General features: G+C 32.8%; 1 protein-coding gene across 1 annotated transcript; it reads right to left on the bottom strand.

The window, feature by feature from the left end:
• Positions 1-11043: 11043 nt before the first annotated feature.
• LOC135132741 (SET and MYND domain-containing protein 4-like) lies at positions 11044-13081 on the bottom strand. Its single transcript, XM_064060933.1, has 3 exons — positions 12500-13081; positions 11507-12453; positions 11044-11460 (listed from the first exon to the last, which is right to left on the bottom strand). The coding sequence occupies exons 1-3, from the start codon at positions 12890-12892 to the stop codon at positions 11139-11141; spliced, it is 1662 nt and encodes a 553-aa protein (XP_063917003.1). The 5' UTR covers positions 12893-13081; the 3' UTR covers positions 11044-11138.
• Positions 13082-14747: the final 1666 nt, after the last annotated feature.

Here is a 14747-nt window from a genome sequence, read left to right as displayed (position 1 = left end):
ATGGTAAATTAAATTTGCATTCTAAGAAACTTAGGTTTGTTTAACAATATTTGCAATTTATAAATTATTTACCTAGAAATAACTATTCCGAAGTTAGTAACCATTGTTTGATATTCATTTCCATTTAACTGCATACATTGTCTCTAAGCTTTATATAGGTGGTAGCTTTTTTAACCAGATCATTTTGTTATCAAAAAATGTTTTTATAAACATTTTTTTTCGGCGTTTTACAGCTTCACTTAAGTTGGTTACACTTCCTAACATAAAATATTTAAATCGAAAATATATATATTTTTTTTATTGATGATAAAGTAAAACGGAATTTCACACCACGGGTCTTGAAAATCACGAGGAGGATGCACAATTAGATCAGCAGTATTGATGTGTTCCAAAAATTCCAAGAATTTATCGCATGAGCTTAATCTGGCATTAATAAACAGTTGTCCAGTTTTATTAACTTCATAAATTTTTTATCGCTTTCAACTGGGTACATTTTGCAATTTTGGATGGGTGCATGTAAATTTTGGTGTTTTCAATTGCGAACGAGCTTGTTTTTTGTTTGGGTCAATGAGTGCTGTGACAAATAAATAATAACTTTCGGATTGGCGAAAGTAATAAAAAAGAAAGTGTGCAGATTACTTGATACGTGTAACAAATAAACTTATATACATGATCTAATTTAAATCTTATGTAACTGTTACAATGTTTTTTTTATTTTTTTTTTTTATTATTATTATTATTATAATACGCCGAAAGGAAATTTACAGAACGAACTTATGCTTCTAAAATTATTATTACACTAACAAGTGTTGCGTTCAAAGCAAATTTGGCTTGCTTATTCTGCACCAAAGTCACTTAATTCGTGTAGTATTATTCGGTTTATCGCATTCTCATGCAAGGGACAGCACAAAGACAAAACTAACTTAATGCTAATTTTAATAATGGGACTTTGCGCCATTTCCGGGTTTGTGTTTCAGTTACCAGATCACGTAAATGTACAAAATTAAATGCTGAAAATGTGACTATAATGTGGAAATTTGTCCACATATAAATCACTTTAATCTTAATCCACTTCATTCATGTTTGGTGTGGAAAATACAACACTAAGCTAGGGGTAAATCATATGCTGTGTTGGTTATTTTAGTGTGGTTTGGCCATATTTAGAAAATTTAGTTTAACGATTACGTATTGCAAAAAATACCAGTTCCTCTAATAGAAAATTACTCAGAGCTTGTTTAAACAAATGACTAAGAAGCAAGCATCGGACTTGAGTGACCTTATTTTCATAAGAATTGTCAGTGAAACCTATTTCGACCTTCAAAATGTAAAAAACTGTACTTTTACCTTGAGGTAAAATTCTTACTTAATGTACTTTTTAAATAACCTTTCTCACATTTTTCATTTCTCATTTGTCATAACTTCCGTTTCTCACATTTCTCATTTCTCGCATTTCTCTCATTTTTCATTTCGCATATTTCACTTCTCATTTCGCAAATCTTATTATTTCACATTTTCCACTGTTCAAATCTTATTTCCCATTTCGGACATCTCATTTCTCAAATATCACTTCTACATTTCGCACATGTTATATTTCATTTCACATACCTCATTCGTCATTTGTCACTTCGCACAACTCCCATTTCTCATTTTTCACATTTCTCACTGTTCGTTTCTCAAATTTCTTATTTCTCATTTCTCACTCCTCACATTTCTCATAAATGTTTTCCATATATGTGTATAATAAGTACATATATAGTATATACAATAACAACATTTTTGTTGTTATTTTTAAAATCCTAGACTTTTCGTAAACATCCCATATTTCTCATTTTTCTCATTCTTATTTCTCATATCTCATTTCGTGTTTCTCAAATTTCATTTCGCATATCTCAGTTCTCATTCCGTATATCTTATTTCACATTTGCCACTGCTCAATTCTCATTCCGCAAAACTCACTTCTCACTTCGCACATCTCATTTCCCATTTCGCACATCTCATTTCTCATTTTGCATATCCAGTTTCTCATTCTTCACATCTCATTTTCACTTCGCATGTTTGTATTATATTTCGCACATATCACATTTCCTTTCACATACCTCAATTCTCATTCTGCACATCTCGCTTCACATATCTCATTACTCAATTCTGATTTCTCTTTCCTCATTTGTATTTTTCATTTTTCATTGGTCATTTCGGACATCTCTCATTTCTTGTTTCTCAAATCTCTCATTTTTCATTTGTCAATCTCTCGTTACTCATTTCTCACATTTCTCATAAATATTTTTGTGCATATATGTATAGTTTTGGAAATTTTATTCTACCCTATAAAATTTTATTGACGATAACGAGACGGGCAGTAGTACAATGGTCAGAAATATTTATGAATCACGCCAGTTCACTCGAATTTGCCTGAGAACATTTAGCAGGTAGTTCTACTCATAAAATAATGATCATTTCCGTTCATGAGTAACGATGGTCCCTGTTGGAACTGGATTATTTTGTTTTCTAACATCTGGGGATTACCGGCACGCTACAACTTAAATTGTAAATATCTCTTGCTATTGTACTACTGTCCGTCTCGTTATTGCCAATAAAATTTTATAGGGTACAATGAAATTTTCAAAACTATATACAATATAATAGCTACATTTTTGTTGTCTTTTTCTTATAATCTTTGGACTTATGATCAAACATAAGGTACAAGACGGTAACAACTGTGTCGTAAACTTTGCGGATGATACAAATTTGTTGGCCTGTGGAAAAGATTTCCCTTCAACGCTAAGAAAAGTAGAAGATCTCATGTGCCGAACAAACATCTGGTTCAATAATAACAAATTAGTACTAAACAAAGACAAAACTGTGGCTGTTACATTCCAGACTAAGCAAAATTTAGAGCTACCAAATGTAACACAGGTTGGTGACACTGGTATGAGGTTATCAAAATCTACCCGATTTTTGGGAATCGAAATAGACTCGACCTTGAGCTGGAAGGATCATGTAGAATATTTGTCAAAAAAACTTAATACAGTCCACTATTCTATCCGCGTACTAAAAACATACTTAGATAAAAAACAGTTGCTAATGATATATCATGCTAACTTCCATTCCCTTTTAAGATATGGAATAATATTTTGGGGTCAAAGTACAGAAATCAATAGAATATTTATTTTACAAAAAAATATTTTACGAACCATTTTCGACTTAAAGTTCAGGGAGTCATGCCGGGGAATTTTCAGGTACAACAATATCCTTACAGTGACAGGACAGTACGTCTACTCGCTATTAATATTTATGTATCAAAATCAAAATGATTTCGAAATTCCAAAAAAACAACAAAACTATAACACCCGAAACAACAATTTGATGTTTCCAAAGCACAGACTTACGCTGAGCGAAAAAAACTGTTATTATGCGGCAATTAAAATGTATAATCATCTCAGTGACCCAATAAAAAAAATACAAAAATTGAATATATTCAAAAAGGAGCTGTGCAAAATGTTAGTGCAACTAGAGCCATACAACTTGGACGAATTTTATAATTGTAAATAATTAAAATAACTTATCATTTAAGTCAAAATTTGTGTTTTATATGTAGCTATCATTTCGTTTGTTAATTGTGTTATAAAAATGTCTGCGTTATATACTGCAAATTATACTTTGTCCTGTATGTTTATCGATGTTATTTTATTGTATTTATTTATTTTATTTGACGTTTCTTGCCCTGTTTTATATAATGTACCTGTGCAAGAATAAAGATATTCTATTCTATTCTATTCTATTCTATTCATACCATATTTCTCATTTTTCTCATTCTAAATTCTCATATCTCATTTCGTATTTCTCATATCTCATTCAGCACATTTCATATTTCATTTCCCATATCTCAATTCTCATTCCGTATATCTTATTTCACATTTCCCATTACTTAATTCTCATTTTACACATCTCATTCTTCATTTCGCATTTTTCATTTGTCATTTTGCAAATATCCCATTTCTCATTTCCCATATTTGTCATTTCTCATAAATATTTTACATAACGTAACAACTATATATATATTACAATCTTTAAAATTATCACTGAAACATGCCATATTTCTCACATTTCATATTTCTCCCACCTTATTTCTATCATCTTAATTCTCATATCGAATTTTTCATTTCTCATTTCGCATTTCTCAGATCCCATTTCGCACATTACATATATCATTTCGCATATCTCATTTCTCATTCTGGGCAACTCATTTCTCATTCTGGGCAACTCATTTCTCATTTTTCGTACCTCATTTTCATTTCACGTGTATTATATTTCATTTCGCACATCTTTTTCACATATCGCACATCTCACTTCACATATCTCATTACTCAATTCTCATTTCTCATTTTTCATTTGTCATTTCGGACATCTCCCATTTCTCATTTCCCACATGTCTCTTTTCTCATTTTTCTCATCTCACATTTCTCATAAATATTTTGCATTAATGTGTGTATAGGTACATATATGTATATAATATAATAAGTACATTTTTGTTGTCATTTTCTTATAATATTAACTAATTACAAACGCTGATTGGTCCTTTTTGGAAAATATTAACAATGTCAATTTAGCATGTAAAAAATTTTATGATAAATTGTACAGTCTTTTTGATTTATCTGTTCCGAAATCTATTTATCGTGATCGCCGGTACTACCCACCTTGGTTCTCATCCGAAATTATAAGCAACTTACGCCTTAAATGGTCTACATACAAACAGCATAAAAAACTCAAAAGTGACCAGTCCTATCACCTATTTAATACTCAGCGTGCAAAATGCAAGAAACTTATTAAAGAGGCACACAATCACTACCTTTCATCTATAGAAAATTCAATCATCAATGATCCGAGCAAATTTTGGGCTTACATCCAAAACAAAAAAGGTTCTACGCGTATCCCAGGAGTCATGTGTTATAACAACGAAGAAATCTCAAATCCTGCAGACATTGTTAACGCCTTTGGCAATTACTTTCATAGTGTTTTTATACATTCTACTCCCATCGACCCAGCTTCCCTATCACTTCAACAATGCGTCTTCAATAATACCGTTTCAGTCAATGAGATCTCCGTTGATGATGTTCGAAAACACTTGCAGCGATCCAAAAATTCGCAAACTACAGGTGTTGATGGTGTTCCCAGTTTTCTCCTACGTGATTGTGCTTCTGTTCTTGCTGCTCCCTTAGCTAAAATTTTCAATCGGATGTTGCAGTATTCAACTTTTCCAGATATATGGAAAAAAGCCTTTATATGTCCTGTACTTAAAAAAGGCAAAACCAATGACGTTACAAACTACAGACCGATCTCTTTGCTGTGCAATTTTGCGAAAACTTTCGAGTCAATTATTTACGAAACTATCTACAATTCAGTCAAACCTTTTATCTCTTCATATCAGCATGGCTTTATGGCTAACCGTTCAACGGTCTCGAATCTTGCTGTTTTCTCCCAGTATTTGTCGGATTCCCTGGATGATAAATGTCAGGTCGATGTAATATACACTGATTTCCAAAAAGCTTTTGACAGGATTGATCATTACGTTTTACTGGAAAAGCTCAGCCGTTTCGGTTTCTCTGAACCACTATTAAAATTGATTCAATCCTATTTATTTGATAGAGAATTCAGAGTTAGATATCGTAATTTTACATCTGTTGCATTTGTACCCACTTCGGGCGTGCCACAGGGTTCCAATCTGGGTCCATTGCTTTTTCTATTGTTTATCAACGATCTTGCTGAATCTGTATCTTGTAAAAAGTCATTGTTCGCCGACGATTTCAAACTCTTTTCAATCATCAATTCAGTCAGTGATTGTTTTCTTCTCCAACAAAATTTAAACTCGGTGACCCGCTGGTGCGACAGCAATCGTCTCCAACTCAATATTTCCAAATGTAGAGTAGTCTCTTACTCAAGAAAACAAGACATTATCACCTACTCGTACAATGTAAATGGTATTCTAATGGAGCGTTCACAAACATTCAAAGACCTAGGTGTAGTTTTTGACAGCAAACTTGCTTTCATTGACCACATTAATACAACCGTTAACAGTGCTTCTAAAATATATGGTTTTATCTATAGAAACTGTCGTCGCTTTTCCAATGTTGAAACTATCAGATTATTGTTTTGTTCGCTTGTAAGGTCGAGATTGGAATATGCTTCCTTAATCTGGTATCCTATTTACGATGTACACTGTCTTAGTTTAGAATCGGTTCAGAGACGTTTCCTCAAATTTATAGTATATTTAGAAGATGGTATTTACCCTCCGAGAGGTTGTGAGCAATCCCTATTACTGTCGCGTTATAATTTACTATCATTAGAAACTCGTCGTAATATAATTGCTGTTAGATTTGTATATAATCTTTTTCATAACAAAATCGATTGTGCTGAGCTTCTCAGCCAATTCAACTTACTAGTACCTCGCGTAAACTCCAGACAACAGATGTTATTTTACGCTAACTTTAGCAGAACCAATATGTCTATGCGATCGCCTATTATAATTATGTCCAATTTATTTAATAAAATTTCACACTTATGCGATATGAACCTTGATTCACTTCGACATATTGTTTCATGTGTTATAAACTTAGAATAACTTTTTTTCTCCTCCTGCATCTGCCTATCTTATTGTTCAGATGTATATTTATGTCGCAATGAAGCATGTTTATTTCTGTACTATTAATAGTTGTACAATTTATATTTTGTTAGTTTAGTATTGTTACTACTTATTTAGTTGATGTTTATTTGATCCTGTAAATGGGTGTCATACCTGTTGGAATCAATAAAGTTATTATTATTATTATTATTATTATAATCCTTGAACTTATCATTAAACATCTCATATTTCTCACACCTCATATTTCTAATTTTTCTCATTCTTAATTCTCATATCGAATTTCTCATATCTCATTTCGTGTTTCTCAGACTTCATTCCGCATATCTTATTTAACATTTCGCATTACTCAATTCTCATTTCTCATTTCGCACATCTTTTTTCACATATCGCACATCTCATTTCCCACTTCTCAAATATCATTCCTACATTTCGCATATGTCATATCTCATTTCACAAACCTCAATTCTCATTTTTTTTCCTTATTTCCTATTTTTCTTTTTGCATTTGTCATTTCGCACATCTTCCATTTCTCATTTCTCACATTTCACATTTCTCATTTCTCACATTTATCATGAATATTTTCCATATAAGTGTGTATACGTATATAATATTAACCACATTTTTGTTGTTATTTTCCTATAATCCTTGGACTTATCTCTAAAACATCCCATATTTCACATATCTCATATTTGTCACACATCATATTTCTCATTTTTCTCATTCTCAATTTCCATTTCGAATTTATCAAATCTCATTTCGTATTTCTCAGATCTAATTTCCCACATTTCATATTTCATTTCGCGCATCTCGATTCTTATTTCGCATGTCTTATTTCACATTTCCTATTGCTCAATTCTCTTTTCTCATTTCGCTAAACTGATGACTTCTCATTTCGCACATCTAATTTCGCGTTTCGCACATCTCATTTCCCATTTTGCATATCTCATTTCTCATTCAGCACATCTCATTTTTCATTTCGCACATCTCATTCCCCATTCTGCACATCTCATTTCTCATTTGGCATATCCCATTTCTCATTCTGCACATTTCATTTCTCATTTCTCACATCTGATTTTTATTTCGCAAGTCTCACATTTCATTTCGCACATCTCATTTCTCATTACTCAATTCTCATTTCTCATTAAGTCATTACATTACTGATTTCTCATTCCTCATTTCGCATTTTTCATTTGTCATTTCGCACATCTCACACTTCTCTTTTCTCACATCTCTCATTTCTCATAAATATTTTGCATATACGAGTATGTGTATACGTATATAATATAATAACTACATTTTTGTTGTTATTTTCTTATAATTCTTGGACTTAACCATCAAAACATCCCATATTTCTCATAGCTCATATTTCTCACACATATTTCTCATTCACAATTCCCATTTCGAATTTCTCATATCTCATTTCGTACCTATTTCTCAGATCTCTTTTCGCACATTCATATTTCATTTCGCAAGATCTCAGTTGTCATTTTGCACATCTTATAATAATAATAATAATAATATTTATTTATCCAACAGTAGCTTTACACTACACAATTACAGGATAAATGTTATATTCCACAATAAACCAAAAATCAATAAATAAAATATAAATTATAAAATTGATTATTACACAATTCCCATTGCTCAATTCTCATTTCACAAAACTCACTTCTCATTTCACACATCTCATTTCGCATATCCCATTTCTCATTCTGCATACGTCATTTTCGTTTCTTAAATATCATTCCTACATTTCACACATCTCATATTCGATTTCACATATCTCAGTTCCCATTTCCCACATCCCATTGCACATATCTGATTATTCAGTTCTCATTCCTCATTACTCGTTTCTAATATCTCATTCCTCATTTCGCATTTTTCATTTTTCATTTGTCAGTTCGCACATCTCCCATTTCTCATTTCTCACATCTCTCATTTCTCACATTTCTCATAAATATTTTGCATATATGTATGTGTATACGTATGTAATATAATAACTACATTTTCGTTGTTATTTTCTTATAATCCTTGGACTTATCACTAAAACATCCCCTATTTCTCACATCTCATATTTCTTTGCACCTCATATGTATTTCTCAATTTTCTCATTCTTAATTCTCATATCGAATAATTTCTCATATCTCATTTCAAATTTCTCATATATTTCGTATTTCTCAGATCTCATTTCGCACATTTCATATTTCATTTCGCATATCTCAATTCTCATTCCGCATTCTTATTTCACATTTCCCATCACTTAAATCTTATTTCTTATTTCGCAGAGCTCACTTTTCATTTCTCATTTCACACATCTCATTTCATATTACTCAGATCTCATTTCTTATTTTGCTCATCAATATTTCTTAAATATCATTCCTATATTGTTCACATGTCATTTCATGTATCTCATTACTCAATTCTTACTTCTCATTACTCATTTCCCATATCTCATTCTTCATTTCGCATTTCTTTTTTTTTTAGTTATTTTGCGCATCTCACATTTCATTCGCACATCACATTTCATTTCGTACATCTCAATTATCATTTCGCATGACTAATATTTCATTTGGCTTATCTCAACTCTCATTTCTCTAATTTCTCACTTCTCACATTTCTCATAATTATTTTGCATATACATGGACATTTTTTTAACTCTGAACATAGACCGTAAATGGCCTATGTTCAGTTTTAAAAAACACACATCAATGCATTGGTAACTATGAAACCAACATTATGCATGTCCGCTACCATACCGCCTTAGAAAATGAAGGTGGTCACTTCGAGTATTTATTAAAGTAAATGTCGTACTTGTTTCAGTTAGTAAATAAATTTCACATGTTCGTTAATCGTGTTTACTTGAGTCTGCTTGAATGTTGAATGATACTAATGACAGCACCATGACAGTTTGCAAGTTGCAACACCATTTTGTAATAAAGCCTAGTTATGCAACCAATATTACACATATTGATGTGTGTTTTTAAAATTGAACATAGGCCGTGTGAGTTAAAAAAATATCTCTGTATGTATGTGTATATGTATATAATATAATAACTTCATGCACATTTTTGCTGTTATTTTCTTATAATCATTGCACTCATCACTAAAACTTCGAAATTAGCCTAAGAAGGTGTGGTCCTACCTTTGTGGCTTCCTATTCTGCTACAGTTTATAGCGAATCCCCTCTTCTTCTTAATCGGACTTACTGTAACAAAAGAAAATAGGTTCCCTTAAAATGGTCTAAAGATTTTTGTTAATATTTCTTAGCCTACTATACACTTTGTTAAACTAAATTGATCTTCCAAATATATCTATTTTTTTTTCTCATTTTTCCAATGACGCATTGTTCAGTTTTTTTATTTTTTATTTTTTGTAACACACAATCGGCAAAAACAGCACTCATATCACCAATAATGAGGCTTAGAAAATTAATTGTAATGATTTCATAAAATTTATATCTTGTTTCACTGAAAAAAATATGTTGACATTGTTGACATTTCGATGCTTCGTTTCAACAGCTAAACAGAAAGAGGGCGTAACTTTAGAACTTGATTTTAAAAACATTTAAATTTTATTATAGTGCTACATATTTAGAGGAAAGGTAAAACCGAAACATGATTTTCGCACATGTTTTTGGTATGCTTTTTCAAATATACTAAACGATTCATAATTTATATAATACATAATATGCACTACAATCACGACGAAGCGGCAAAATTTTCAAAATTTCAAAGTCAACTTGATATACGATTTTTTATAATGTAACGAGAAAATTTGGATTTAGTTGTTTAACACCAGCACCTACTACAAGTAAACTTAGTTAACAAAATTATCAAAAGAAAAACTGTGACATAGTTCTGAATATTTTTTCATCAAATACAACGCTTTAGTTTTATCAAACTCACCCTTTAAATTCCACCACCCTGCTTCTTCGTCACATGCAAATCCTTGTCAAAAGTCACAAACCACACACTCACTCACAAAACATTTAAATTTAAACAAATACAACAACAAATTATTAAAGAAACCCTCTGTATTCCGAACTGATTCGAACAATATTAGCACTAATCAAATCACCAAATGAAATGAACCCGAATAAAGAAGGTGTTTAGCCTTGATAGGTTTTTTGGGCGCCTTTACGTAAAGTTTTTTGTTTGCGGTTTTTAATGTTTACATGTTGCAGACGTTCGCACTTTAAATACGAATGGATTGATTTAACGTAGATTAATTCACCAACCAGTTTCTGTTTTTTTAAGAACATCCTGTCGTTTGTTTATTCTATTTCAATTTACCGGCAACATGACGTCGATCTTTTCCAACTGCTACCCGAATGATAGGAGACAGGGACTTATAAAAAAGGAGAAAAGATTGTGGTCTCTTTTTTTTTTTCTCTCAACCAAAGTGTATAAGTTTTAGTCAATTTTTATTACGGTTGAAATATTATTCAAACCCTAGAGCACTAACACAAATGGTAACAGCAACTGAAAAATAACAAACAGGTTCAAAATATTCTTCTCTTATTCCCAAAAATCGCAAAACACTGCTTAACAATCTCCTGCATCTGACAAAAATTCTTACAAGGCTGCAATTTCTGAAACACTTGTAATTTCTCCAACGCTTTTTCTAGAACATCTTTGGCAGCTCTGACTTCACCTGCTGACAATTTCTCCACTACAGAATCATCGAGTTCTGTATCATCCACACTAGGAAGGTCTTCGTACAACCCCCAGTCGTTTTCACAGGCTTGACAAACACAGTCAAAATAATACTGGCTTTTCAAATGCTCCCGACGATCACTCCTAGTCATCACGGCATGGTGATAACTAAAACAAAAATTTACATTCAAATCATCTCGAATCAAATTTTTACCCATAATTATCAAAACACTGCTCCCCTTTCTTGATATCTTGAATCGCTCGGAGAACCAGAGTGGACCCATAACAAAACCTGGTAACATTAGGACAACAAGAGTGATTCAGAAGACTCAAAAACGCAAAAGCACCACTGGCCACTTCTTCAGGTTGGTACGTACCAGAGTTAGGCGATAGTTCAGTGATTTCGTGAAAATTCGAAGGACCAGTTTGCATATGCAAAAGCAAAATTTCTTTGAACACTCGTTCTGTTTTTTCGTTCAAGTCTTCAAAAAATGTGGTGTGGTCTTTGACTAGAGTGAAAATTATTGCAGCGGCAGTGGCTCGTTCGAATAAGTCTGAGACAGATCTTTTTGAGCAGTTTGTGACTAAGTTGTGGATTTCTGTGTATCTGTCAGATTGATAAATTTCGTTGGGATTGACTTTCAAGCTTGCAATTTCGTTGTAGTGGTCTTTGACAAGAAAAGCGATTCTAAGTGGTAATATTTTTAGCTTGTCTAATTCGAGATACCTAATTGTGGCTAAAATTGAGCACTCGTATTTGTGATACTTTTGGAAGGCTTGGTCTCTACAAGTCTGGCTACAGTAGAGGGCGCTGGTGCAGCCCTTACAAGGTATTAAGTTGTACGATAAACTAACACACTCGTGACAGTGACTTAAGTAGTGTTTGACTAAAAGTAAAACAAAGGGTTTTTCTACAGCTAGAACCTCCCCTGCTTTGATATCTCTAGCAGCTACAACGTAACGACCGAAATCTTCATCTTCCTCAACTTCCAAACAACTACCAGCACACTGAACCTTCAAATTCGGATCAGTGATAACAGGCACAGAATCGTGTGGTTTAGTAAAAGCCTCAAGCTCAAGATTCTTCGAGTTCTTTTCTCTCACAAACAACTTAGGTTTCAGATGCTCAGGATAATGATGCTCCAAAGCTCGATTAATATCCTAAAACCCAAAAATCAACCACTTTCTTTGATTAATTTGTACTCACCATCAAGCACTGACTGTGCAGATTAAGTTCAAACAACACCGCCGACCTATTAGCAAACGCTAAACCCAAATTAACACTCTCCTCCTCCGCATAACAAATACTCCTCGTATAAAACTCCCACGCCTCCTTCAACTTCTTAATTTTAAACATTTCGTTCCCCTTCTCCCTAAACTTAACCGCCACTTCATCACTTTTCCCCCCACTTTGAAACTCCACCCCAATCTTCGACGCTTTCCACAACTCCACCACGAAATCCACTCGTTCGAAGTTTGAATCGAGCGCGCCGAAGCGCTGTGACAGTTCGGTCACGTTATCACTGGCCGACAGGTGGCGCAGGAACTGTTTCCGAATGGTGATAAAATTTCTGCGGTCTTCACTGCCGCTTTCTGCCATGACGGACTGCGAGGGGTTGGCGGCGGTTTATGTTTGTGTTTTCGGCGGTTTTGGGGGCGCACTGGGGCTACAATGGGGAGAAACGCGCAGCGAAAGCACTTTCACAAGTAGGCTGGGTCTTTGACATTTTAATGCAGCGGCGAATTTAAAATGAGGACGGATGCATGGGGTTCGGTTATTTATAATCTGATAACGGCGAGGCGGTGGAAAAGTTCTTGATGGATGCTGAGATTTGGAAAGATTAGAGCGGTGAAGTGATTTTATTTATAGCGGTGTTGATTTTTGGTGATGTTAAGTAATTTTTATCGGATTTGGATTGCTTGATGTTGTGATTTTTCGACTTGTTGTGAGGTTTTTTGAGTGACTGAGTAAATATTGATTGGCTGTTGATTAAATGTTGCGAAATTAGGTAAACAAATAAATAATTCAGCTAAAATTAAAATGATAAGGTTTTTGTAGAAGATTGGGTCTAGAGATAGGATACTACTTTTATTCGATGTTAAGCATGATTACAATTTTCTGATTATATACCTATTTATTATAAACAGTAAAATATCCATAATGGCAAAAAATATATATATAGTAGGCTAGAACATACAAAGTTGCGTGCTGTTTAGTAATTCGGCGAAATTCTTATTATCTGTCATCATTTATAGGAGCCAATACTGAAAAATAATAAATAAAAATCTCCACCCAGTATATAAGAAATCTTTCGGGATAGCCTCATTTTAAATACAAATTCGGTGAAAATTGGGACACGCTGTATATAGAATGCTGGTTCTGCAATATTACATCAATAAAAATTTATTGGAAAATTTCTATTACGCAAGATCTAATCTAATTTTAAAAATCAACAAAATAAAAGCCAAACAAATTAAACAAAGTTTGTACAACACTAGTATCGGTGACAATCTGTTATTGAAACCGTTCTCTATGACATTATCGTATAAAAATTTTGTTCAAATCAAGTTACGTATTAATATTACGTGAAATATTTCACTGCACGCTATTTTTGTTTTTATAAAATCAAAAACTACCAATTTTTCAAAAAAGTTGGCACAACTGGAACAATTGTCACCCTCTTAGCCAGAAAACCCCACATCACATAAAAAAAACACATTCAATATACGACCAAAATCCTAGTAAGCTGATTTCCGAAGCGCTACGTTCTAGAGTCTCTAATAAATGTTCGAATTCAAGCCGCAAAAATGTTATTAAACTAGCATAAGAATAATTAGACCTGAAACAAACTATTGAACCTGTTTCCGAGTCCACAAGGGTATGAAATTAACCGCAAATATTCAAGATTCTTTATTTCTTCTGTTTGTTGCGACATTCTAATTGGTGGTTGTAGTCACTAATTAATAATCTCTATTTTTTCTCAGATTAATGTGTGTTCTGATATGGAATTTAAACAACGCAAAAAGTTTTTAAAATTGTTCAAACAAAAATGAATCGCATTCGACAGCACAGTCCTCCTGAACAAGTGCAATTATTGAAATATCAGTTTATTAATGAAGTTTTAATCTGAAACGCATTTAAAATAATTTTAAACATTGATCCATTTTAAGAGAAAGGACCTTGAAAATTATTATTTGTTATATTAATATTCTCATGGACTCAGAATGGAGGAATATACAATTTTCGATTTTGACGGTCACAGTTGAAGGCCAAATTTTGAATTTTTCGCGGTTTTTTAAATTTTGTTCACAAGCCTAATTTTGACGGGATGTTTGGATAAACACATTATTCATAATAAAAAATCATTTTTGACTCAAAACTGTCAGAAGAGTATTATACAAAGAGTAGAAGTTATTTTCGGCTTCATTTTTTCGAAAATTCCGGATTCCTTTCA

Source organism: Zophobas morio, unplaced genomic scaffold (genome assembly GCF_036711695.1).
Source record: "Zophobas morio isolate AGI-343-1 ecotype UQ-CSIRO unplaced genomic scaffold, CSIRO_AGI_Zmor_V1 ptg000021l, whole genome shotgun sequence".
Taxonomy (NCBI): domain Eukaryota; kingdom Metazoa; phylum Arthropoda; class Insecta; order Coleoptera; family Tenebrionidae; genus Zophobas; species Zophobas morio.
This window is presented reverse-complemented; position numbering and strand designations above follow the sequence as displayed.